This window comes from Ambystoma mexicanum, chromosome 13, assembly GCF_040938575.1.
Source record: "Ambystoma mexicanum isolate Mex_15411 chromosome 13, UKY_AmexF1_1, whole genome shotgun sequence".
In the NCBI taxonomy this organism is placed as follows: Eukaryota; Metazoa; Chordata; class Amphibia; order Caudata; family Ambystomatidae; genus Ambystoma; species Ambystoma mexicanum.
The window spans coordinates 337,158,815-337,186,756 of NC_090938.1; the positions used below are offsets into that span (position 1 = coordinate 337,158,815).

A 27,942-nucleotide genomic window follows, 5' to 3' on the forward strand; every position below is an offset into this window, starting at 1 on the left:
GCCCTTGCTGTCTATATTGTGCCTGCCGCGCTTCCTTTTCATGGCCTTCGTCTGCATGTTCTGTGTGCTCGCTATCTGTGGCTGTTGTGTGCCAATGCCTCCTGTGAACGGGCATGTACGTGCCTCTCCTTCTGTCTCGTGGCCCCTGTGCTCTTCCTTTCAGATAGCCCCTCGCAGGCCTCGCGGGTGCAGGTCTCCATCCAGACGCTGGACATCAATGACAACGCCCCCCAGTTCCAGGAAGCCTACGATGCCTTTGTGTGCGATAACGCCCAGCCGGGCCAGGTAGGTGCCCACTGAGGGTCCTTCGCATGGGGCGCAAACTTTGGCCTCACCAAGTCCTTTTTTTGGAACCCAGGACTAAGCAGCCCTTTGAGACTTTGTCTCTGGCACTTCTTAATTATCGGGTGTGTGGGCGGACCCACGCAGGCGCTTCCCCATCCTAAAGGATGATGTGCACCATTTATTTTTCTTCTTCTCTCTGGCACTTAGAATGAACCACGACCTGGCACTCTGTGCAACATAGCCAAGCCTGACACTACAAAGATTTCACCGCAACGGCCGCCATTACGGCAATGCGGGCACGTGGGAAGTGTGGTATAAGGGCATATGGTGCATAAGATTTAAAGACAGCTTGGCTGTACCCGCATAGGATATCCCTCGCCTGACAAATGAAGTCGTGCTGCTTCCATGAGGCTCCGAGCACTTTCTTAGGGGTGTCTCCTACCGCCTCCACCTGGCCCCTGTGTTGATATTGACAAGAGGTTGCTGATGTTCCCCCCATGCTCCTGCAATCTTGGGCCAGCCCGGACCCGCTAAGAGGGAGGGGCCTGAAGCTAGAACCGGCCATTAACAGCTGCCTGGTAACGCGCGTGTTCTGCTCGATTGCAGAACAGCTGGGAGTGAATGACCTGTTATCGGACACAGTGCTCGGCGCATGCTATTGCAATGCATGCCTTCAAGGCACTGCTCCTATGTTATTAGCAGATACACTCTATTTGTGGTCATTGCAGTTTTCTCAATGCAGTGAAAATGTCAGTAAACGTGTCAGTAAATGCTTTACTGGCACTTTTACTGCACCAAAAAGCACAGGTTTGCCTGTGGTGGTCACTGATTTACCTCCATCCAAGAGCTGCAGGTAAATCAGGCTCCCACTGGCAAAAAACATGACAGAATTACCAGGTGCTGGTAATTCCAAGAATTATAATAATAATCCCCTTCATAGAATGTGGAATGATCGCCCTTTCCGCTGCCTGTAATATCCTGGTAATACTGGGATATCAGGCAGCGGAAACGGTAAGTCAGTTTCCCGGTGATACCGGAAAACGTATAATGACCCCCATCTGCAGGGTACTAGGGCGTTAGTATAGTCTAGGCATGAAAGGATGATAGGAACATTCGCTGAGACTCTGTGTGGGAAGGTCAGGAAAGGAAGAAGGCAGCAATGTGTATTTGTAGGTAACAGCATTTTACCACAGAGGTTATATGATGTGGCACGGTCAAGTCTGTTTCCATAATAAACCCAAGATTTGTTTACTCTCTTGCAGGTGGTGGGGAGAGTGCCTAGGGAGAGCAGCCAGGGGGTGGGTTGAGGGCTGAGAGCAGTCTTTACACATAGCATGGTCTTGGGTTGTCCACATAGCATGGTCTTCGTTTGGTAGGAGGTGGTTGGCCGTCATCCAGTGTTCGCTCTCTGAGAAGCAGGTTGCGAGATCCGGGCAGGTAAACACATGGCTATTTGGGATTTTGAATATGATTTGAGTGTCTACATAATTGTAGCACGATAGACCATGGGATCAAATAAGTGCGGGTAGTGGGCTCAGGTAGAGGTTAAAGAGGAGCGGGGCGAGAGAGGTGCCCTGCAGCACTCTGTGGGTGTCTGGTGGGGAGCCAAGCAGAATGGAGGCATGTGTATCATTTGAGATCTGTTGGAGGGGAAGGAGGAAATCCAATTTAGAGCTGTATCCCTGATGCTAAGGGCATGTAGTCTGTTGGTGAGGATGGAGTGGTCAATGGTGTCAAACGCTGCCGAGAGGCCAAGTAGGTTTAGGGCTGCACAACCTCCTGAGTCTGAGTGCGTTTTAAGTTTGTCCCTGATGAAGACTAGGCAGGATTCAGTTCCTCATAAAGGTCTGAAGCCATATTGGGCGGAGTCCAGTATCTTGTTTGATTCTGAGAAGAGGCATAGTTGTGAGTATACCGCTCTTTCAGCTAATTTAGCTATATGGCGTTATTTGAGGTGGGTCAAGAAGGTAGAGTGTGTTATTTTTGAGGAGGGGCTTGATTTAGGAGGTTTTAAGAACTGCTGGGAAAGTACCGGAATTGAATGATGAGTTGATAATGAATCTAGCAAGGTCACCGGCACCGGTGTCTGTCAATATTTCTTTTAGTAGTGATCCTGAGGCCTGGGCAAGTGATAGAAGCTTGATGAATTCTGGGGGGGTGGGGAGGTGGGTGATGAGAAGTTGGAGAAGAGTTGGAGGATGGAGGGTTGTTCTGATGTTGTGGGCGATGTGGAGGTAGAAGGGGAGAGCATTGAGATTTTAGAGAGGTTGGAATTGTGTCTCTCTTGGGCTACATTGTGCAACTTCTCTGAAAGAGCGTGACAGAGAGATTGGGTGTGTCTGGGAGTGTTGGTGGTGCAGGCAGGGGCTTGAATTCAGAAATGAGCTTGAAGTGTTACCTCGATGGTTGCAGGGTTTTGGAGATTCTGTTCCATAGTTTGAGCTGGGAGGCATAGGCCATTCTGCTGGAAGATGATGGGCCTGCACACCAACTACGCTCCAGGAAATGGATCATGGTTTTCCATTTTTATTAGCCCTGGGGTGCACCATCTGGGTGAAAAGCTTTGTCTGTTAGAGAAAGATCCGAAAGGGCAGAGAGAGCTGAGTACTTCTGAAAGCCATTGATCGAAATTAGAGATGGTGTACTGAACTGCGTAGAGTGGGGATGGAAAGCAGGGAGGCGATTAGGGACTCTGCTAGGACAGGAGTCACTTTGATTTCCTTCCAGAGGTGGGATTGGGTGAGTGGCCCCGGAGTTGCCAGAGGGGCAAGTGGGTCCTCAGAGGAAAGGGTGACGAGGAGGGCAGAGTGGTCGGATCAGACAAGCAGGCGTGGTGGTAGTGTGGTGAGGAAGTTTAGTGAACCAAAGATTGCATCTAGGGTGTGACTAGCAGCGTGGGTTTGCCCTGAGACTACCTGTGTTAGATGTAAGGTCTCCAGGTTGTCCAGTAGTGATCGGGTCAATTTCTTATGTGGCATGTCGAACCAGATGTTGAAATTCCCTAATACAGTGAGGTGGGGGTGGGAGACCATGATGGTTGCTATGGAGTCAATTAGCAACTCTTCAAAGCTTCTATTGTATCCCAGCAGTTGATAGATGAGCAAGAAACTGTGAGTATAAGAGGGGGAGAGCAGGAGTTTTACCAAGAGGGATTTGTAGTCTGTGTTGCGGGACAGTTCGTCAGAGTGCGAGGTGGATAGGGAGGTTTTGTGAAGGATGGTGATGTTGCATGACCTGCTGGCCCTTTTTTGCACAATACGTTTGTAACCCGGTGGGAAGTCTTCATATGCAATTGGCCAGAAGTCTTGGGAGAACCAGGTTTCATTGATGAAGAGGATGTCGTACCATTCTGATGAGATTAGATTATATATATATTGTGATGATTTTTTGCGACGGATCTGGCATTGATGAGAATGAAATTCAGATTACTGATTAGTCGTTTGTTTGAAGTAGTAGGGGTCCGATTCTGGGTGGGTGCTGGAAGAGGAGAAGGGATGACCACAGAGGGATGGGGTTGACTCAATGCAGAGGCGACAGAGGGTAGCACGGTGATGGATGCTGTAGAAGGGGGGGGACAGGGCCAGAAGAAGAGGTCGGGCGTTTGGCTTCTTGTGTGGCAGAGGGGGAAGATGGGAATCGGTGCAGGGTTTGAGATGTATGTATTGGAGGGGTGTCCAATGGGAAAAGTCGTCGGTTTCCGGTGGAGGGTGAGGTCTGGGCTGGTGGAAGGGTTCTGGATGTCGGATGGTAAAGTGGCAAAGTGGCAACAAGGCATGGGAATGTATGCGGTGGAGGCTGTCGATTACTGTGCCAGGAGCTGTGGTGACATAGCTTAGTTGAGATGGATTCTGTAGTGTTAAAGGGGAAGAAGGGGTCGTAAATTCTCTGAGATAGGGTTATATTTTTATTCGGGAAAGGGGAGACCAGTAACTGTCTCCTAGAGGTGCGTGCGTTGGAGTGCACGGTGCAAGGGCCTTGGGGGTTATTTAGCACGTTATGGAGCTATTTCACTGGGTCTGGAGGTGTGGGAGAGGAGGCACCGGTGTAAGAGTTATTATTATGTCGGGGTGGTAGGTAGGGGGAGTTTTGCTCGATAGGAATGCTGTGGGAATTCTTTGGGTATATTGGAGGAGCTGGGGGAGTGTGGGTAAGAGTTGGAGGGTCTGGTGAGCGGGGGTGGAGGCAAGGATTGCATGTAATGTGCTTGGAGATGCAAACAGGGATATTAAGGGGGTGGTTGTGGTGCTGGTGCACAGGTCAAGCCAGGTAGGGGTAGAAGTGGAGAGGTTAAATGTGGGGTGGGCCTAAAGGAAGGGAGAGAGCTAGAAAGACAACTTATGTGCATAGCTCCCAACCTTTTTTGTCACCAAGGCGGGTGAAAACACCCGTTTTTTGTTTTGGCGTGTGAGGGGCCCATAGAAGTGAATGGGCGTATGAGGGACCTGGCGGGTGATTAATCTGCTTTCAAGGCGGGTGACACCCGTCAAAAGCGGGTGAGTGTCGAGCTATGTATGTGAGGGATGGAGGGTGATCAAAGGGGTGCTGAGGGGTGGGTTGTCTCGGCAGGAAGGGGGGGTTGGTCATTATTTCTCATCTGTGCTAGGTTAGGTGGGTAGTGGCGACCTGTAAAGATGGTGTATGAACAGATGATTAGGGTCCTTTCTGGTGCGCCAAATGAAACTTCTAATTTTGAAGCTGTTAGCCATAGTAGGAGGTTGTGAGTGTGTAGGGGCTAACATACTGTGAGTTACTTATTTGGGGTCTTAGGGGTGGAGAAATGAGGCCAAGGCAGCTTTACCCAGTTCTGGCCAGTTGCAGCAGGATCCCAGACTCTGCCGTGATTCCCATAGGTGAAATGTGAGTGCAGAAAAATATCACAGAGGAAAGATCAAAGTGGTGGGCTTATGATAAGTAAGATTCTGGGAGAGAAATGTAAGTGTGGCAGAATGTCGCAGTGGGAGGTAAAATGCAAGTGTGGCATGATATAATAGTGGCATTGTTTCAAAGTAGCTAACCTAAATTGGGAACGCTCGGGAGGCAAAATGCAAGGATGGCAGAATATAACGGGGGCAAGATTCAAAGTAGGAAGCCTACATTTGGAACACTCTGAGGTAAAATGCAAGTATGACAAAGTGTAACAGTGGCGGGAGTCAAAGTGGCACACCAAAATTGGGCACATTCTCAGAAACGCAATGCAAGTGTTGCAGAATATAACAGTGACGAGATTCGAAGTAGGAAACCTTCACTTGGAATACTCTCTGAGCTAAATTTCATGTATGCCAAAGTATAAGAGGGGCGAAATTCAAAGTGGCACACCAAAACTGGACAAATTCTCAAAGGCAAAATGCAAGTGTGGCAAAATGTATACAGTGGTGAGATTCAAAGTAGTAAATCTGAGTTGCCAACACTTGGGAGGCAGAATGCAAGCGTGATAACGTATAGCAGTGGCGAGATTCAAAGTAGGCGTCCCTTACCCGAAGGTAACTGTTGATGGAGAGCAAGGCGTCTGGCAGGGGACAGGGCACCAGGCAAACAGGCAAACAGGGAGGCATGATGCCCTTAGCCCCTGACCTTCGCTGGCTGCCCATGCAAGGCTGCCCTGTGAGATCCTCTTAAGAAGCCGAGTTCTTGGGTCACCTGACCCGGAAGAACCAATCCTGTGTCAGGGGAGGTAGGCTGTGGGTGTAATGAGGAGGGCCGCAAGGGAAGGGAGGCAAGGCAGAGCACTACAACACGGAAGCGCAACGAAGTACACTAGGGACAGGAGGGGCGAGGGAAAGCAGGAGAGAGAGCCAATGGCCCAAAAGAAAGTACTCAGCAAATTTGCTGCAATGAGGCATGCTCACCCACGTGGGTTACTTTAAGTACTTGAATAGGAAATCAGGAAGGGGTTCCCAATGCAAGAAACAGTTGGTTTGGAATGGCAAAGAGAGCCCACTTTCCAGGACCAGTACTTGATTTCTTTTGGCACCAAGGAGTGCGCTCCTTCCTGAGGCCAATGATTTATTAATTTTTGTGGCGAGGGAGTCCAGGGGTCCTGTAATCTCACTTGATTTGTTAGGCACCAAAGGTCTATCAACCCATTTATTTGGCCAATGGACATCCCCATGCGCTCTGGTCGTCATTGTAAACCAGGTACAATTGACAACACTTTATGTTTCCAACTCTACAATAATAGTGCAATTTATTTGAAAAAATAATGTACATGGCTATGCATCTCAGACAACTTTCACAATAACACCACTATTTGATAGATGTTCATCTCCGTTTCCATTAGCAGAAATCTGCCGTGCCAAGTCCCACTCTCCCCAATTCAATCCAACCAAAGACATAACTCTGCATACCCACAAATAGTAGAGGCACCTCTGGCAAATGAAACCCAACCTCGAAACCATTCCACAGAAATCATGAGACCAATGACTCTACTACTTGCCCACAAAGAGGATGAAACATCTATGTCTACAGAAATCCAATCCCTGAGCGCTGTGCTGGAACTGGGTGGCGTCTAATACTGACATGAACTGTGCATTGTCCATACAATTCACCCAGCCACTAAACATAAATATACCACCTACTACTGCCATGGGGCCTCTGCAAATTAAATATTAAAAATAGTCCCTTTGGATGTGTAGATAGTGTTCTCCCTCTGATGTTTGGCAGAGATTACACAAAACGAATGTCATTGGGTAATGTCAGAAAGCTAGCTGGTAATCAGTGAGACACATGTACCAGAATTAAGGGTTTCCGTGGTTTTTATTTTGGTTGCTACACAAAAGGCCCAATTTAGAGCCAAATAGCAGGGTGACTGCCCCAGAAGCAGACAAACAAATACAGCTTCCCGGCTTGAATTTCATTAGTCCAACAAGTGCAGGCCCTCTGTGGGTTTCTGATCCAGGGACTACACGCTGAAAAAGTCACGATCTGGGCGATCACTGCGAGGTGGCTAGGGTTTACCAAGCATGGGCCCTAAGGCTGAACGCTGGTCTCTGGCTCACTGGCTGGCTTGGAGGAAGATTCCTCTAGTGTTGGTCTATGTAATAGCTAACGGGTACCCAACTCCCCCTCTGGCTACTCTTCTTGTGCCTCTGCTAGGGTCTCATTCCTCTGGGACCCTCCTCTGATCCCATATATCCTTCACAGCTATGCTGTCCCTCTCTCTCTTTGAACGCCTGTCCTCCAGACTTCCACACTGGCCCACAGGTAGTGTAGATTAGCTGGGATGCCTTCCCTCTCTGCTTCAGCTGTCACTGGCTATATCTCCTCTCTCTTTGCTCCACCCATGTCTCTACCACCTCTTTGCATGTCAGCAACTCCTCTATCTGGCTCAATGCTAACCCCTACCCCCTGCTGTGTCACCTCCTCCTTCTCTCTTTCCTCTTACTCGGCAACACTGAAGAGTGATGGCTGGAAGGTTTTGAGTTCATCAAAACCCAATTGCAAAGCTCTGATGAGGCCCCAAAAGACAAACACATGTCAGTTTGCTTGTGTTTGTGTCCAGGTTTGGCATGGCCTAGCAGTTTAAACTGGACTGCTCGTATTGATGTCAGTGCTAAACTCATTTGCCTATGGATGATCCCTTCTGTAATGGCACAGACAGGCTAAAGAACAGGGCCGATGAAGTTCCACCCATCAATTTCTTTTGTTTATAATCTCTTGGTCTAATCTCCAGCTCCCAATGACCCCCTCACTGTCTCATCACCTCCTCCTGATATCTCTTCTACACTTCCTGACGTATCTCCGCCTCCTACTGATACCTCTCCTGGGTTGTTATGGCCTCTTGTACATTTTATTTTCCACCTCATTCTCCCTCTCTCAGGCCGCCTCCTCTCCTCCAAGTCACCTCCTCTCCTCTCATTTCTTCTCCTCTGCTCTTTTCTCCTCTCTCCTCTCCTCTCTCCCCTTCTGTGCTCTCGTCTCCTCTTGTCTCCTCTCTCCATGTTTGTCCACACTAGGGGTCGCCTCCTCTTAGCGTCTTTCACCTCAACAACACTCCTTCTCAGCGCCTCTCCCTCTACCATTGCACTTGCTTATTCCAGCGTCTCTCCCTTGTACAGAGGCCTACCACGGCTCACTTAGATCTCCCCTCCCTTATGATTCCCAGGTGGACGGGATCATTATCTAGGGAATGTGATATGTTTGTTGGAATTGTCCCTTCTTCTCCATCTTGGGGCTGTGTGGACTGAGCCAATATAGGGGTCCATGCCATTTTTGACTCTGTGTTCAAGCATACGTGCTGTCAGCTCCGCTGAGTGGAGCTATACACTTCTTGGGTAGCTTGAGTTTGCGAGTTCCAGCACGATTGAATATGTTTCCTTGTGGGTGGTATAGTTTCTGCCTGTGGTGTGAAATGCTCTCTAGCAGTTGTTCGGAGGGCTCCTGCCCCAGAGTGTGTCAGCAAATAAAGGGACAGAGTTTGCTAGTGAGGCCAAATGACAAGGGTAGGTTTGGGGAGACAAGTGTATTCTCCCCACATCGGGCCCTGCATCACTTAGCATGTGATGGTACCCGGCCCCCAAGGGCACCCCATCCCTCACCCTCAGACAGGGAACTTTGTCACAGTACATATTATATTATATCTGCCCCAGCTCCTGTTCGTAGGTTCTGCTGAGGACTATGCTCGCCCTATTTGTATAGATATGCATAATAGCCCAGCAGCTAAAGCTCAAAAGACTGTAGGGCATGAATTCTATTTCCCTGTATGTGGCTCTCCAACTTACACTCCTACTGTCCATTCCTCCATGTTTCCATTCCCCCTCCCATTACTCCATCACACAGATCCCACCTTTAAGCCGTGCCCTCTGCCTAGCACTCCTTGTACCATTTTTATTCCCCTACTGCTATCATACCATTCCGTCCACCCATCTCTTCATTTTAATAGTCCCATTTCAGGTCTGTATTTCATACCATTACCGTCACCTCCCTCTAATGTTACTTTGCCAACTCCCATTCACCCACAAAACCAAACCCTTCTACAGTACCATTCCCGTTTCATGACCTCGCCTTATAACTTTATCTTCCCATCCTCATAATACCATTACCTCTTGTTATCCCGCTGTTCTGACTTTCATTTTCCTTACCATTCATGCGTCTTGTTATTTTGCACAAATTCCTCCATTATACCACTCCCTCGTCCATTTCCCGCTTCCAACCCTCCATTGGACCATTCCCTAATTAATGTAATTAACTAATCTTTTGTAACACGCTTAATACCGGAGACAAGTCACTAAGCGCTGACCGGGATTCGAACTTGTGTCTTGCTTCCAAGACAAAAGCGTTGTCCCTGAACTATCCTCCCGGCGTAGTTAATTTCTCCTATGCATGGTAGCTATAAAGTGCAAAGTTGTCTCTGAAGAAGTGGAAAGATTCACAGTAGGGGTACATTGTGTAAAGGGAAGATTGTAGGCAGGGTGGGACTGGTGGCCAAAGGGGGGAGTGGGCATAAGGCCTGCAGGGCGGGAATATTGTGGTCTGCGCTAGTCTTTCTCTGGCCTGTCAGTTGTCAGCGGCAATCCATGTCCTCTCCACCGTACCCATGGCAGACGGCGCGCAATTGAATTAAAACGATTTTGCTGAGCCGGTGAATACAAATATATGGAAATAGTAAGGACATGCAGACTTCATTATGTAACCCAAGTTTAGTGCCTGAAAACCCTGCTTTCCGCTGTGTGGACAAGTTTTCACCAAATCCCAATGCTCCAAAAAGCAGGTGCTGTGTTAGTAAGCAAAGCAGAAGCACGATGGCAGGTCCACAGTGCGACTCCTTCAGTGCTGCTTGGCATAGAATCGCCCAAGGGTCTCCAGCGCCACCTTAAGGTGTGTGCTTTTTCTTTGCTTTGCATACAAATTCCTCTCAAGCAGACGGAGCAATCCTGTTTCCAGGATGTTTACAATAGTAGAGTGGTGAAAAATCAACTTGTCGATGGGGGGGTCTTGGGGGGAGGGAGTGGAATTGACATGCACATGGGACCAATAATAGCTCAATTATTTACATATTTACAGCATGTATATTATAGTATTAACGGTTTGATTACATTGCCTTGCCAGCTGCGAGTGTCAGTGCAGTGGCATATATGGCGTTAGCTAGGTGAGCTGGGGGGGCGGGGGAGGGCTGAAGAAGGGTCTTAGAAAGGGGCCAGTGTTGCACAGAGATGCAGCAAACACCGAATTGATGCATGGAGGTGTGAGTGTCCAGAACTAGGGAGGGATGATCAATAGTGTTAAAGGTGGTGGACAGGTCAAGAGCATGTAAGCGAGCTTAGAGTGGTGATCAGTAGTGAGCTAAATAGGGATATAGGGGTGTGCTAGTTCAGTGTCGTGCTAATTGCACAATACATATTGGAGAGGTTCATACGGTATAAAAAGTTGGTTTTGATCGGCTTGACTACCACAATTGATAGAATTTAAGAGTAATGCCGAAAGAGGAAGCCCAGCCAAAAGCTGGCTAGTTTATTTGGGGGGAGGAATCGTTTTTCTTTCAGAATGGGTAAGATGGGACTTAGGCTAGCAGAGTTCAGGAGTGCCGCAAAACAGGGGGAGGTGTGGGAAAAACAGGAGCAGTTAAGTGGTGCCAATGTTTTTGTCATCTGCGGAGGGAATGGGTTGTTTTTGAATCATGGGCTGAGTTGGCAGCTTGGAGCAGGGTACTATGGTTAGGAGCTGGCATTACCCCTTCGGCTGGCTTTCTCATCAGAATCCTTACTTATTTGAGGTGCAGTCTCCCACAACATGCTTGTTGAGGAGGGTCCCATCACCCTCCCTCTGGGCCTTGGCATCTCTGGGGTCAAGAAAACACCCTGCAGCGCATCAGCAGACTGAGGCAGAATTTTCAAAGTCAGCAAGTTCATTTTCTTCCAAGTAGGACACATCATCATACAGCTTCCAGGACATTTCTGGGACTCTGCTAAAAGTTATAACATGTCCCTCCTGATATACCCTTCTTGGTTGGCTCAGTTCCCTGTCTTTGATGTAGAACACTCTCATTGGTTCAGGCATTCCAAGACAAGACCCTTTCTCCTCTGGGGTTGGCTGGCTGAGCTGCCAATTCACAAAAGTCCACATGTCATACCTACACCTGTAACTGATTATGATTGTGTGTGCTGTACCTGACCTTTAAAATGGGAACACCAATGACATCAATCCTGAGACAATTTTAGCAACTGCATCATGGTTTCCTGTCTCAGAGGCCCAAAATCAGCTGTATCCTCTCTGCTAATTGAACCGGATGAATGCATCACCCGCTATCTTCCCTTAAATGCTACCTCACTCCCTGTGGGATGTTTTTACCCATGCATCCGAGCCCTACCACAAAAACTGTGCCTTACTGGCATTGAAAACATTATGATGGCCAGAACTTCCCAGAAGATGCACAGGGAAATGCATGAAGAATAGGCTGCCACCCATTTTTGCCTATGTTGTGGGCACAGAAGGGCACTGCCTAAAACCACCATTGGGCTACACACAGTAGCCTGAAACCATTGCAAAAGGGGCAATCCTGATTGCCAAAAGCAACCCATAACTATTGGGAATTCATTTTCTTCAGGTCAAATATGGCTAAATTATAGGCACAAAATTATTTTACTGCAGAACCACACCAGTGCCATGTGCTGAACCTGGATAATATACTTCCATGTAAAATCTCTTGTTTGAAATGCATTAATTCAAGACAGATCCAAAAAAAAAAATGCATGCAGTACCCGCTTTGGACTCAAGGCGGCGCTAGCGGTCTAAACTATGACAGGAGAACTGCTACTTCAGAAGCTAATCAGCCTTCTGTGACAATTGGGACCTCAAAGCTTGTTAGTTAATTGAAAATCTAACCACCGACTGCTCCCAGAGACAATCTGATTTGATTAACAGGCCAAAAGGCTGGGAAACCTTCTCACCTCAGAAAGCCCAGGATATCACATGGTCATGCTAACCAAATGCAAAGTGGCCCCCTGGTCTGTTGACCTCAGCTTGCTGGAGCCCACACAAAAGACCTTTTCCCTTGAATAGGATATGCTGATTTTGACTGTTTCCTGTCAACAAAGATCTGCCAGCCAGGAGAGACATGTGATCACTGTCATCCCCAAACTTTGGGGGCGGACTCAAACACTGCAGTACTTTGAATTGAAAGCAAATATATATTTTACAGAAACACGGATAACTCTTGGTAACCAGATGACAGAAATGTGAAATTTGGGGATCCTTAAAATGAAAACTTTGCCCACAATTCAAGCCCAAACTCCAATTTGTGTGATGTTCTGGGGCAAAACCCCGCTATTTATTGATACTACAGACTCTGTGTTTAAGCTAGAGACATGGGAATTTACTGGAGTATGTATGGACAGGCCGTGTATATGTGTATAATTTTTAATGAAAAACCAATGTTGCATAACCCACTAAAATCGAAAATAAGTTGCCATTTCTTTACCCAAGCTCCTTGAAACGCCAGAGTCGGAACAGTGCCTACCTCATGTGATATATGATGTGTGTAGATGATGTAAAAACAACTGTGTATTTGGGAAAATATGCATTTGGATCAAATATAGATTTGTGTGTAAAGATGACAGGGGAGGGCCCTCTGGCCATAAAATCTACCTCATCACTCTGACTCACAACTCAGTTCCCCCAATCATGGGAGAGGGGAGAATTGGGCCAATGACAAGTAGAGAGGGTCAGGCTTAGCTAGGCCCAGGCACACACCCATTTTCAAAACACATAAAAAGAGACTGCTGGGACAGGTAGAGACATTCAATTCCATTTGCTGCGGAGCATGCTGACCGACGACTTCACATCCAGAGATCCAACACTTAGACTTCCAAGCTAAACAGAGACTACAGAACTTTGAACCAAGAAGGCCCATTGCAAGCAAAAGTATTTGTCAGCAGGCCTCAAAATCCTTTGCAAACTATTCCACAGCCGGGCGAGCTGTCTGAATTCTTTTGTCAAGAACTCTTGCCAGTACCCAGAAAGCAGTGCTACATCCAGAATCCACTTGATCCGGACCGGAAAGCAGAGCAGTATCCAGAACCAGAGGCCACTGAATCCAGAGAGGCTAGACGAGCAGAGCAGAGCTGACCCAGATCGCTGTGAGCAGAACCGGTGCCTGATTGACCCGCCGAGCAGACAGAACCGCAGCCGGACGTGTTGACCAGATCCGTGACGAGGCCTAGTTCAAATTTATATTGTGAGTACCTAGCAGAATTGTGCAGAACTAATCTCTTAGTTAAAATAATCCAATCCAAACTATTTTAACCTAAGTAGAACAGCCTCCTAGAAATCGTGTCATCTGTCATCTGTAAAGCTGCACAACTGTCACCTGTCAATTCTGAAGCTGCAAGCTGTCACCTGTCATTTTGAGTTTTACTTTAAATCCGAAAAACTACCTTTATTTAATCGTCCGTATCTCTGGAACGGTTAGGGCTAGGAACGAGATTTAACTTTCCTCTTAAAGCTTAGGATCTAAGCTTTCCAACAAGCCTGGAATACTCCTTATCCTTTTGCCGCAATCACGATTCACGCACTCGCAAATTTACCGCGATTTGCGATTTTGGCTCAATTTCTCCACTTGTCAAAATAGCAGCTCCATTCTTTCCTTTGTTAAAATCCGTTTGCAACTTGGTAATAACTCATAGTGCATTGCTAAAGTGAGCCTGAACTAATACCAACACGCATCTCCCACTCACCCTGAATCTCTAAAGGGAATTAAAATCATTGGCACATTTTCCCATCCATTGCCATTACATTTAAAAAGCATTTTGGGCCTGTGTTTCAAACTCCTACCTGTTCCTCTAAGCTTGCTGGGGGGGAACTGAATTTCGGATTGTATTTGATTGCCTTCCTGAGAACTGTGTGCTCCTCTTTCCATCTCCTTCCATTTCTTACATTGCATAGGGGAGGGGGGTGAATTGCCAGAGAAAAAGTGGTTATCTTATCTTTTGCTAAAATCATATCAATTATTTCTGTACTGCATTTTATTCCTCATTGCTTTTTCCTTGAAATCATAAAAGTATTTTTGCTACTTTATCCATCCTATACTAATTCCTCATTGATTGTAAAGAAGTGTGCTAGTGCCAGATTACCCATTGTTGATCAACATCATATGTCTAAGTGTACTATCAGATATTAATTTATTATAAAGTGTGATATCTATATATTGTTTAAATTCTCAAATAAACCTTTTAATTTGCAAAACAAACCTACTTCTTGGCTCATTGGGGTCAGGTGGATTCTAAGAGGGGGGTGTTATACAAGGGTGGTTATCCAGAGTACTGAACTAGACATAAAAATACATTAATAAGGGTTTTCCTCAGCATCCCAGACAAGGCATTGACTTGGCTGTAGTTTTTGATTGAATATCGCTTACAAAAGGGGGGGCTCGGAGCCGGGATATTCTGGGTTAGAATTACCATTTGTGCAGATTAATACAGTGTGCCAACTGACCAGATACACATATCCGGTTAGATCACCACGCTGTTTTACACTGTGAAAGCACCCCTCAAAGGAATGCTCTAAGGAAACGGTCTGTTTTGCAAAATAAAATACAAACTTCTGTAAGTCAGGAAGGAACTCAAATTCCAGAATGACGACCTTGGTAGATATGAAAATAGCCAGAGAGCACTTCTTACATAAGCTATTTGTGAGAGGTGAGTGGACTCATCAGGACCAAACGGTCTGGTTGCAGGCAATCGCGCAACAGGTCACTGAAACAGGGTCAGAGACATGGAGAGATCAGGGTCTATTACATGTGGCCCTGAGTGAATTATACATGGCTCCTAAAGTTAAAGATGAACTCGACAAGATGGTTAGGATAGCGGCATATTTGTATCTATATATGGGAGCCATGCAGGACAAATGTGCTGAAGGCCAAGACCTGGCAAATAGGCAACAGATGGTGTTAGAAAAGGCCCAATCTGACCTGGTCTCTTCTGAGCAGGGGCTGCAGAGGAGCCAGGAGTCAGTAAATGATAGTAGGCAGTATATCATTAAAATAAAAGAGGACATGGATAGACTGCAACAGGAGAAGGCTGACCAGGATACCAGATTTCTGGCCTTGCAGAAGGAGTACCAAGAAGGTTTGGACTCCCTTCTGCAGAGCCAGAAAAAGCTGGAGCAACAACTGGACTTCAACAGGGCATACACAGAGCAGGTAGCCACCCTGCAAATTCGATTAGACAGAGAGAAAGAGGAAAGCAATAAATTGATTCTGAAAGACCTGGATACCCAGGCAGAGTTTGATCAGGAGCGCCAGAAAGCTGGTGCCTTCCAAAGGCAAAGGGACAACCTGGCGGCAGAGATGCAGGCTCTTAGTCAGGAAAGGGATACCTTAGGCCAGGAAGTTTGCCACTTAAAAAGGAAAATGGAAGAAAATCACCTGGCCCTCCAGGGACTGGGTGACCTCCAAAAAGAACACCAGAACTTGATAGAGCACACCAGGAGGGTGGAGGATGCTCTGGCAAGAAAGGAGCAGGCCAATAGGGACACAGCTCAGGAGGTAACCCTCCTACAGCAGAGACTGGCCCAGTACTCCAGGACCAATCAGGAGGCACAGAGAGAAAATGAGGCTCTCTGTCAGCACAATGATAGGCTCCAGCAACAGGTAGCGATGCAGGAGAGACTGATAGAGTCTAGTAAGGCCTTAACTGAGGAACTGAAAGCGCAGGCTCTTGCATTGCAACAGGAAGCAGGGGCGGATAGAGATGAGGATCGCTGGGAAAGAGAAACTCCTGAGCATAACCTCAGGAGCCCTAGTACCAGAGGCCTTCATCTCTCCCAGTCCCTGGACTCTGCCAACCCCATGTCCCTTCGTGCACATGAGCCCAGGGCCACGGGGATGGCAGATTACTATCCAGCTAGACGTATGGGGCTCATAGGCCAGTACCTCCCAGGAATGGATGGGCGGGTATCCGGGTATGGGCACCCAAGCACAGTGCAATTTAGTGGGGAACCCCAGGAGAGTAGGCCTATTAAGGGCATCCTGAAAACCTCTGCCCAGTTAGGTCAGTGGGGGGGATACCCAGCAAATCCTGGTAGCAAGGAGGGATCTGAAGACTTCTCTGAGTGTCACAGGACACAGGAGACCAGGTCCCCACATTCTGCCAGCTATTCCCAGGCTCACAGAATCCTGGAAAACCTGGAAGATCAGACGGGCACCTCTGGGAGCAGTGCTTCTGAGTCAGAGGATGAATGGACCAGGGTTACCCGAACCAAAAAGGCCAATAAGGCAAAAAGGGCCTTGCTTAAGGACCCATTGAAACAAATAAAGGCAATAAGGAGTGTCATCACGCCTTATCATAAGAACGCCAAGTATTCTGTTTGGGAACACTTGGAGCTCTATGAGCAAATGATGGAGACTGTCCATTTGAAGGACAGCCAAAGCTGTATTCAATATGTAAAGTGGACCTTCTCACCAGAATACTCCAGTTTCTTTGCAGGGCTGGAGGATCAAAACCATTCAAGGTGGTCCACATACAGGGCGGCCATCTTGAAACATTTTTCTGTGCACAGAAATCCTCAAGAGGCTCGTAAGGCAGCCTACAATTTGCAATGTGGGGAGGATCAGGCCCCACAAGAGTTTGTGCAAGAATTAAAGTGTGCTTTTGCGCAGACCACCAGAAGGGTGCGCACGGATAGCAGAGAATGTATCAATACGTTTTTCCATGCCTTACCCAAATACATAATGACCCAGCTTGTGAGAGATTTTCATGAAAAAAGATCTTTAGACTGGGTCATTGAACAGGCTACCCGGATCTATGAGGTGCAGAAGCCCATCGAAAATAAAAATAATGCGCCGAAAAACCCCAAAACCAACAGCACCCCTGCTGCTGCCAAGGTGGCAGAGGTAAAGGTTGCCCCCGTTTTAGATTTGGAGATGGGGGGGGCCTAAAAACCTGCCTGCACCAAATAATTCACAGCCCAGAAGGCCCTCGGGCCAGTCACAGACAGGGAGCCGAGGAGGTAGTCCCACAAATGGGGTCCCCCGCTCCCCTGACTATGTAAGTCCCCGCTACAGAGGAAACCGACCCATCCTGGGTTATGTGTGGACTCCTCCAGCCCAAGGGGGGGGTATCCAGCCAAGCGCCTAACCCGGGGAACTTCCCTCCTAACTTCCCCCAGGAGGGCAGAAATTCACCAAATCCTGGACAGAACTTTTTTCCCAGGTATCCACCCAATTTCCAGCCCCAAAATCATCCATCCTTCTTTCCCCAATTCCCTGAGCCCAGACAACCTAATCCGGGAGAGGGGAGGCCAAGGGTGGAGGGGTACCCAAATCTTCCCAATCCGGGGTACTACCAGAGAAGGGATAGCTACCCTTCCCGGGATCCGCCCAGGGGAGAAAATAAAGCCCCGTATCAGCCTGAGCGGGTTTCACAACTTGAGCGCCAGGTCCAAAATATGGCACGAGATCTGGGTCACATACTGAGGGCTCAACAGAACCCTCAGATGAGTATGCCACCGCAGAATGCCCCAAACCCTGGACCTGGTGCTCCAGAACAATGACGGGAGCAGCACCCCGATAACCCACCGGTTCCCAGGGAGGAGGCACAAGGGGAAGGGGGGTGTGAAGCCTTGGAGGAAGCTTTCTTCCCAACTTGTAAACAGCCCCTGGAAAACCAGGAACCGGGAACAAAATCTCCTGCCCCTGAAAGCCTGCCTCCCAAGGAGCAGAGGGGGGGTAGGGGAAACAAAGGACCCAAAGAGACCCACTTTGTGGAGGAGGTACATGTCTTCCAATTTGAGGGAGAGGGACCTCAGAAGATCCTGGGAAAAGGATCTTCTCCTTCAGAGATGGGGGAACTCCTCCCAAGGAAAAATGGGCCCCAAGTGATGCCAATTCAGACTGGGGAGATATGGAGACTGAGCTACCGCCGCCCATCATCTCATCCCAGAACCCACCATACCGAAATCCCCTGGTTCAAACCCATCCTGGTGACTATCTCCAAAAAGGGGGGGGCGGCCCAGAACCGGAACCAGGGGAACCCACAATGGCTCTGATTTGAAGTTGCCAACTTTTTCTTTCAGATTCCCAAGACGCTCCACAGAATTCTGCCCAAATCTCTTCTCTCGCCATGTCCAAAACCAGAAAGTTAGCCCACCAGTTGTCCAAAAATGTGCATTATCTGTGCCCCCTTGAGGAGAAGGAGGGAAGATATTATGCCCCGGTACAAGTACAGGGGCAGGGTACAATTGTGGCACTGGTGGACACTGGATCCCAAGCTACCTTTCTGTCCAAAAGGGCCTTTGATGAGCTAAATGCAGGAAGGGGGGACAATTACCATATTCCTCTCACCTCTCTTCCTGGACACTGCAGAACTTCATTCCTGTCGAGGGGACTGCAGATTTGGAGATCAAAATTGGGCGACACAAGGTGAAACACCCGGTCATAGTAGTGACTCCAGAGGGCACCCCTTGTTTACTAGGGAATGACCTCCTGAGAAGGTTGTCACCCCTAATAGATTGTGTAAACAAGGTCCTCTGGACCCAGACTAGCCGACCAATAAAATTAAAACAGAGTGTCAACCATGTCAGTTTAAACGGCACCTGCCACATGGTTGAACAAAAATCTGACCAAGTAGAATTTCACTTCCAGAAGAACCAAACTCCAGACGTGACAGTAATAGCAGTAGGACAACAGACTGGTGATGGGAGGTCCTCTCTATTTCTGAAAATCAACCTTCCTTCCAGTTTAAGGTGGTATTCCACACTGGAAGGAAACACCCTGAAATTCTTTACTAATCCACAATCAGAAACTTCCACTCCTATAGTCCAGAAAGATGTGAAATCAGCTCAGAGCCTGGCTGATATTCAGCAAATTGGAGAGCAGTTGTTCACCCCTGTTCAATTAAATGATGGGAAGGACTCTGTTCTCGCTCGAGTGTGTGTGAACAACGGTAAGAGCTTCATCAGCGAAGCCATGTTCCGCCAACTCCCAAAAGATCCAGCCATTCCCACATTCAAACTGATAGACAAATGGGAAATGGACCTGGAAGCACCTAATTCCAAACATCTCCTGCCAAGCAGGTGTATGCTCAAAATCTCCATTGGCAACAAGAGCATAGTCCATAATTGTTGGGTCGTGCGAGACGTCACTGCCGCCTTTTACTTAGGCTGTGACATTCTCAATCGCTTTGCCATTAGTTTGGACCTAATAAACTTCAAAGCTTGGTCCCGATTAGCGGATAATCCCATGGGCTTTGGTGATCCAGAAAAAGCATTTAGGTCAGCTCAATTGCTACCTTATGCAGTTGAAATTCAGATTAAAGAGAAATCACCATCCCAGAAAGGACCCGACATTCTCCCTGGGAGTGAAAGCTAAAAGAGGACAAAAATTGAAAAACCCTGATGCTTATATTAATCTAAATGCTTCTCTCCAACAGCAAGGGTTGGGGGTAAACCCAACCCCATTAGTCAACATAGAACATGACACCATTCCAATAGAGGTGGATAACAGCGACTTTAAAAGTATTACTCTAGCCGCAGGCACCATTATTGGAATGGCGGTTGATGACCGACATTTCTCCATTGATTTAGGAAATGAACTGTTAGGACCAATCCCCAAGGACTGTTTTGACAGTGACAGTGATGACGACACAACACCAGACAGGATTTTCACCCGGCATGGGGGGAACTTCCTGGTGTACACTTCTTGCCCTTATGGTAAGGAAGATGTGACTTGTGACTTCAGGGGGGATGAGGTGATTTTCCAGGTCCATGAGGGCTGCCTTTCCCACCTGAAGCCTCCAGTCCAAATCAGCACTCTAACCAGGGACGTCTCCACCCAGCTGGAGGAGGCCGCTGAGATAGCCAAACCAGAAGTCTTTCCAGGTTTCAGGCAGATGGTGGAAGAGAGAGTCAATCTAGCTGATGCCTGTGTGACTCTGGAACAGAAGCAAAAGTTGAAACAAGTTTTCTGGGATTTCCAAGATCTCTTTGTGGTAGACTCATATGAATGTGGTCGCATCGACATCCACACCACAACAATTCCCACAGACCCTGGAATGACTCCAGTGTTTGTGAAGCAATATTGCTTGCCTCTCGCATCCATGGAGTCCCTTACTCAAATAATTAAGAACCTTGAGTCCCGGGAATAATCCGTCCAGTCCACAGCACTTTCAATAATCCGGTGCTGGGAATATTGAAGCCAAACGGCCAGTGGAGACTCTGCGCCGACCTTAGGGAGCTCAACAAACGGGTCCATACTTCCCGATGGCCTCTGCCCTACATTGACCAAGGGCTGGCCCAGATTCAGGGGTCACAGGTATTCACAGTAATAGACCTGACCAATGGACCAATACAAACTGGCTTTTACCTTTGGGGGCCAGCAGTACACATGGACCCGGACTCCCTTTGGATACCTCAACTCCAGAAATGAATTCAACATTTTCCTACATAAGGCCATGCCCGACCTGGGTGCGAGTGGTAATCTGGCTTATGTAGATGATGTCCTCATCAAAAGTTCATCTGTGGAGGAACACATAGCGGAGATCCGTTATGTTCTGACACAGTTGAGGGCCGCCGGAGCAAAACTTTCCTTTCAGAAAGCACAGTGGTGTAGAACCCGTGTTAATTTCTTGGGGCATGAGATTACTCCTCAGGGTCTCTGTCCCCAAGAAAAGAAAGTGGCAGCACTCCAGAAACTGAAAGACCCCACAACTCTGCGGGAACTAAGGAGCCTCCTTGGACTGACTAATTACAGCAGAAAGTTCATTAAAGGCTACGCAGAGATCACTAGACCCCTGATTCATCTCTTGAAGGGGGGGTCAAGTGGGAATGGGGTCCAGAACAATCTGAGGCAGTAAGACAACTCAAAAGAAGCCTCTCACAAGCGCCTTGCCTAGCTTACCCTGTCAGAAACAAGGAGTTCTTCCTGGAAACAGGGTTCTCTAATACGTGCTTGACGGCAGTATTATACCAAAAGCATGACAATGTCAATAAAGTAATCTCCTATGCGAGCAAAACTTTATCCTCTGTGGAGGAAAAATTCAACGATTGTGAGAAGGCACTCCTGGCAACGGTGTGGGCATTGAAGAATTACCGCCCGTTTATCCAGGGGGAACACATCATAGTGGAGACTCCACACCAGCCTCTGCAATATCTCCAAAGTGACAGAATCCGGGCCGGAAATGTGAGTAATTCCCGAATTACTTCCTGGATTCTGTCAATGCAAGGCTTTCCTGTGGAGGTCAGATATGGCCAAAACAAGAAGAGTCCCCTCCTGCAAGGTCTGGCTGACTTGCATGATTGTGCCAGAGAAAACTGTCTCGTGGACGAAAGTCTAAAAATCAAGGACAACATGAAGGCATACCTTAATTCCCCACACAAAGTTTTTGAAGAAGACAAGTGTGAGGGAATGCCCACTGTCTATGTAGATGGATGCTCGTACCATGTTGACGACAACGGGGAGAAAGAACTGGTGCCCGCGTAGGGAATGCATGGGGGAATGAGTCACCAGAACCCTCCGCTGGATACAAAATTGGTCCCCGAAGTAGTCAGGTGGCAGAATTGATGGCTGTGCATCAGGCCATCCTCACTGCTGTCCGACATCAACTCCACGAACTGGTCATAATCACAGATTCGGATTATGTACAGAACGGGTTCGTGGAGCACCTGGTTATCTGGAAAACCAGAGGCATGTTATGTGCTAATAACAAACCCTTGAAACATGGGAAGTTAATTCAAAACATTGATGATCTGGTCACATCGACTGGGATGACCATACTGGAAAAAGATCAAGGGTCATTCCAAAGTAGAGGGACCAGACAAAACTGGAAATGACTTAGCTGATCAGCTGACCAAAACCGGGGCCATCCAAGGGGATCTAATAGAAATAGAGTCCCTGTTGGGGGAAATCCAGGTCACTGCTATCACTAGGTCCCAGACAAATGCTCACAATGATCTTTCAACTGCACACTGGAGTAAGGAGACCCCTGATGCTGATTTAATTACAGCTCAGAAGGGGGATCCAATTATTGGTAAGTTTTACCAACACCTTGAGGACCCTGAGAACTTTCCCCTGACGGATACCGATTACATTGGGAAAGAGGACCTAAGAGTGTTGATGAAATGCCCAAAAATGTTCCGAATCCAAGACGGTTTGTTGGTAAGGAAATCCCAAGCTGGCTATGATCAGTGGGTGGTTCCTACCTCATTCCGAAGCCTGATGTTAAGTCACGCCCATGATGCGGCCACCGCCGGTCATAGAGGGTTTCACACAACACTGGAAATCTTAAGAGAGGTTGCATACTGGCCACACATGGGGCAGGACCTCGACCAATACTTGAAGGGGGGTCTTGTGTGTGCACAATTTCAGCCATCATCCCTCACACACCGTGCGCCTCTCCAAAAGAGGGGATGACACTGCCATGGTCAGATTTGCAAATCGACTTTGTAGGCCCTGTGATTCGCTCGTCTAGAGGAAACAAGTACATGTTGACCGTTACATGCTTGTTTACCAAGTGGGTGGAATGTCTCCCGGCCCCAAATTGCAAGGCAGAAACAGCAGCTGCCCTGATGATTAACCACATCTTTTCCCGTTTTGGTCTACCTCAAAGGATTGAGTCAGACAGGGATAGCCACTTCACCAGTGAAGAAATGACAAAGATGTGGGAGATAGGGGGGGGGTCAAAAGAAAGCTACATATTGCTTACCGGCCAGCTTCTTCTGGGGTAGTAGAGAGATACAACCGAACCATTGTGAGCATTTTAAAAAAGTTTGTGGCAGATTCTGGGCCAAGTTGGGATATCCGATTACCTCTGGTCCTAATGGCCATCAGATCTACCCCTTCATCTGCAACTAAAATGTCACCATTTGAGTTGATGACTGGACGCAAGATGGTGCTTCCCCAGCATTTGCTCTCCAGAACCCAAGAGCAAACGTTGATAAATGCCTCCACAACTCATGAGTATGTGGAGAATTTAAGGAAACACCTTCAGCACGCTTTTGCCTATGTTCAGCGGAATCTAGAAAGATCAGCCGAGAGCATGAAGACCCACTATGATTTAAAAACTACCCGAAAGGAATATAAGGTGGGTGATCGCGTCTATCTATACAATTTCCAAAGGAACCAGGCCAAACAGTGAAAATTCTTGCCTACATGGAAGGGACCGTTTGAAATTATAGACAAGATCTCCCCTGTTGCCTATAAGATCTGCATCCCCAAAGGCAGTCTGGCGGAAGGGGAAGACAAGTGGGTACATATAAATCAGCTAAAGTGTTGCTATCCCAGGCACACTCTGCAACAACTGGAGGAATCCACTGGAATCCCAGAGGGGGCTGCTCCAGAGTAATTCAGTTCCAACCCTAAAATATCCCACATATAGTCTCTAAAATATTATACTCCTGTAAGCCACTGTCTTTGAATGATAACTTGTATCTCAAAAGTAAAATGTTAGGTATGTTAAAGTATAAAATGTATATGTCTGCCACACCATTAGTAGTGATGGAAAAATGTCTACGAATAGGTATTGCCGCTTTGCTTTATCATCCTAGGAGAGATGAAACCATGGAGACTGACCAAGGAGGACGACCGGGGACCGGGAGCAGAGACCCGAGGGGCCCGGGGTACCACCCAATATTCCCATCAGGACCGGCGAGGAGAACCAATCGATCTAACCGGATGGGGGAAAAGATGCTGAACTGTGCCATCTACCGGAAGAAGATGAGGAAAACATCCCAGATCTTGCGAGTTCCATCTGTGAAGGATCAGAATGGCCATCGCAAGAGGGGGGGGGCTTGTGGGATGTTTTTACCCATGCATCTGAGCCCTACCACAAAAACTGTGCCTTACTGGCATTGAAAACATCATGATGGCCAGAACTTCCCAGAAGATGCACAAGAAATGCATGAAGAATAGGCTGCCACCCATTTTTGCCTATGTTGTGGGCACAGAAGGGCACTGCCTAAAACCACTATTGGGCTACACACAGTAGCCCGAAACCATTGCAAAAGGGGCAATGCTGATTGCCAAAAGCAACCCATAACTATTGGGAATTAATTTTCTTCAGGTCAAATATGGCTAAATTATGGGCACAAAATTATTTTACTGCAGAACCACACCAGTGCCATGTGCTGAGCCTTGATAATATACTTCCATGTAAAATTTCTTGTTTGAAATGCATTAATTCAAGACTGATCCAAAAAAGAAAATGCATGCAGTACCTGCTTTGGACTCAAGCCGGCGCTAGCGGTCTAAACTCTGACAGGAGAACTGCTACTTCAGAAGCTAATCAGCCTTCTGTGACAATTGGGACCTCAAAGCTTGTTAGTTAATTGAAAATCTAACCACCTGCTGTTCCCAGAGACAATCTGATTTGATTAACAGGGCAAAAGGCTGGGAAACCTTCTCACCTCAGAAAGCCCAGGATATCACATGGTCATGCTAACAAAATGCAAAGTGGCCCCCTGGTCTGTTGACCTCAGCTTGCTGGAGCCCACACAAAAGACCTTTTCCCTTGAATAGGATATGGTGATTTTGACTGTTTCCTGTCAACAAAGATCTGCCAGCCAGGAGAGACATGTGATCACTGTCATCCCCAAACTTTGGGGGCGGACTCAAACACTGCAGTACTTTGAATTGAAAGCAAATATATATTTTACAGAAACACGGATAACTCTTGGTAACCAGATGACAGAAATGTGAAATTTGGGGATCCTTAAAATGAAAACTTTGCCCACAATTCAAGCCCAAACTCCAATTTGTGTGATGTTCTGGGGCAAAACCCCACTATTTATTGATACTACAGACTCTGTGTTTAAGCTAGAGACATGGGAATTTACTGGAGTATGTATGGACAGGCTGTGTATATGTGTATAATTTTTAATGAAAAACCAATGTTGCATAACCCACTAAAATCGAAAATAAGTTGCCATTTCTTTACCCAAGCTCCAAGAAACGCCAGAGTCGGAACAGTGCCTACCTCATGTGATATATGATGTGTGTAGGTGATGTAAAAACAACTGTGTATTTGGGAAAATATGTATTTGGATCAAATATAGATTTGTGTGTAAAGATGACAGGGGAGTGCCCTCTGGCCATAAAATCTACCTCATCACTCTGACTCACAACTCAGTTCCCCCAATCATGGGAGAGTGGAGAATTGGGCCAATGACAAGTAGAGAGGGTCAGGCTTGGCTAGGCCCAGGCACACACCCATTTTCAAAACACATAAAAAGAGACTGCTGGGACAGGTAGAGAATTCAATTCCATTTGCTGCGGATCATGCTGACCGACGACTTCACATCCAGAGATCCAACACTTTGACTTCCAAGCTAAACAGAGACTACAGAACTTTGAACCAAGAAGGCTTACTGCAAGCAAAAGTATTTGTCAGCGGGCCTCAAAATCATTTGCAAACTATTCCACAGCCGGGCGAGCTGTCTGAATTCTTTTGCCAAGAACTCTTGCCAGTACCCAGAAAGCAGTGTTACATCCAGAATCCACTTGATCCGGACCGGAAAGCAGAGCAGTATCCAGAACCAGAGGCTGCTGAATCCAGAGAGGCTAGACCAGCAGAGCAGAGCTGACCCAGATCGCTGTGAGCAGAACCGGTGCCTGATTGACCCGCTGAGCAGACAGAACCGCAGCCAGACGTGTTGACCAGATCCGTGACGAGGCCTAGTTCAAATTTATATTGTGAGTACCTAGCAGAATTGTGCAGAACCAATCTCTTAGTTAAAATAATCTAATCCAAACTATTTTAACCTAAGTAGAACAGCCTCCTAGAAATCGTGTCATCTGTCATTTGTAAAGCTGCACAACTGTCACCTGTCACTTCTGAAGCTGCAAGCTGTCACCTGTCATTTTGAGTTTTACTTTAAATCTGAAAAACAACCTTTATTTAATCGTCCGTATCTCTGGAACCGTTTGGGCTAGGAACGAGATATAACTTTCCTCTGAAAGCTTAGGATCTAAGCTTTCCAACAAGCCTGGAATACTCCTTATACTTCTGCCGCAATCACGATTCACGCACTCGCGAATTTACCGCGATTTGCGATTTTGGCTCAATTTCTCCACTTGTCAAAATAGCATCTCCCACTCACCCTGAATCTCTAGAGGGAATAAAAATCATTGGCACATTTTCCCATCCATTGCCATCACATTTAAAAAGCATTTTGGGCCTGTGTTTCAAACTCCTACCTGTTTCCTCTAAGCTTGCTGGGGGGGGAACTGAATTTCGGATTGTATTTGATTGCCTTCCTGAGAACTGTGTGCTCCTCTTTCCATCTCCTTCCATTTCTTACATTGCATAGGGGAGGGGGGTGAATTGCCAGAGAAAAAGTGATTATCTTATCTTTTGCTAAAATCATATCAAGTATTTCTGTACTGCATTTTATTCCTCATTGCTTTTCCCTTGAAATCATAAAAGTATTTTTGCTACTTTATCCATCCTATACTAATTCCTCATTGATTGTAAAGAAGTGTGCTAGTGCCAGATTACCCATTGTTGATCAACATCATATGTCTAAGTGTACTATCAGATATTAATTTATTATAAAGTGTGATATCTATATATTGTTTAAGTTCTCAAATAAACCTTTTAATTTGCAAAACAAACCTACTTCTTGGCTCAGTGGGGTCAGGGGGATTCTAAGAGGGGGGTGTTATACAATGGTGGTCATCCAGAGTACTGAACTAGACATACAAAATACATTAATAAGGGTTTTCCTCAGCATCCAGACTAGGCATTGACTTGGCTGTAGTGTTGATTGAATATCGCTTACATCCCACTGCTCATCACTGTCAAGAATAGAGATAAGAAGCCCAGACACCATGTCCTTGACTACTGAACTCTCACTGAACTATCATGAGGTCATTATTTTATCCTTTCAGCATGGTTTCACAGAAATTCACTTATTTGTTTCCCCAGCATCCACCTTGGAGTGCCTAACCCTGTATGAAAAAACCAAATGGCTGCCCACATTACAAAATGCCTGACCAACCTATGGTTACTTAAAACTTGGTACCTGCTCCTATTGGAATCTAGTTTCTTTAATAATGTATCATAACATGTACTACCTGACACATTCTCTACTGCCCATGATGTTTTTTCTACTCCAAAAATAGATCGTCTTCCAAAGCACTTTCCTACAAGGCAGTACAATTCTGATTTCTATAACATTTAAAGTCAGTGATCAACCCGATAGTTTATCATCATTCGGTTTGAGGTAGAGGGGGTCTATCTCCACTACATTCCGTTTGAGAAGGAGGGCATACTCATTCCTTTACATGCTTCCCCAACTACCCTTTCCCATTTAAGCATGGAAGATTTCTTTGAGCACCTAGTCCTACCTCCATGTTTATGAGTGCTTGGTTCTTTCCTCTAATACCTCTACAAGACTCTTTCCATCCCTACCCTCGCCCTATGTTTTAGTTTGTCTACATGAAGAACTCTTCAGAAGAAAGCCATTTCTCTTCGATAGATAGGTATTTCTGATTTTTATATTGTTGTTTTATTTTATACTTTTGCCGCAATCACGATTCACGCACTCGCAAATTTACCACGATTTGCGATTTTGGCTCAATTTCTCCACTTGTCAAAATAGCATCTCCCACTCACCCTGAATCTCTAGAGGGAATTAAAATCATTGGCACATTTTCCCATTCATTGCCATCACATTTAAAAAGCATTTTGGGCCTGTGTTTCAAACTCCTACCTGTTTCCTCTAAGCTTGCTGGGG

General features: G+C 46.9%; 1 protein-coding gene across 4 annotated transcripts in view; it reads left to right on the plus strand.

Annotated features, from left to right (window-relative positions):
- Positions 1-27,942, plus strand: part of CDH24 (cadherin 24) — a 1,353,690-nt gene that overhangs the window by 1,140,607 nt on the left and 185,141 nt on the right. For all 4 annotated transcript variants that reach the window (XM_069633835.1, XM_069633833.1, XM_069633832.1 and 1 more), the window contains one exon: positions 164-285. In XM_069633835.1, the coding sequence (XP_069489936.1) occupies positions 164-285 (122 nt within the window). The remainder of the gene's footprint in view (positions 1-163; positions 286-27,942) is intronic.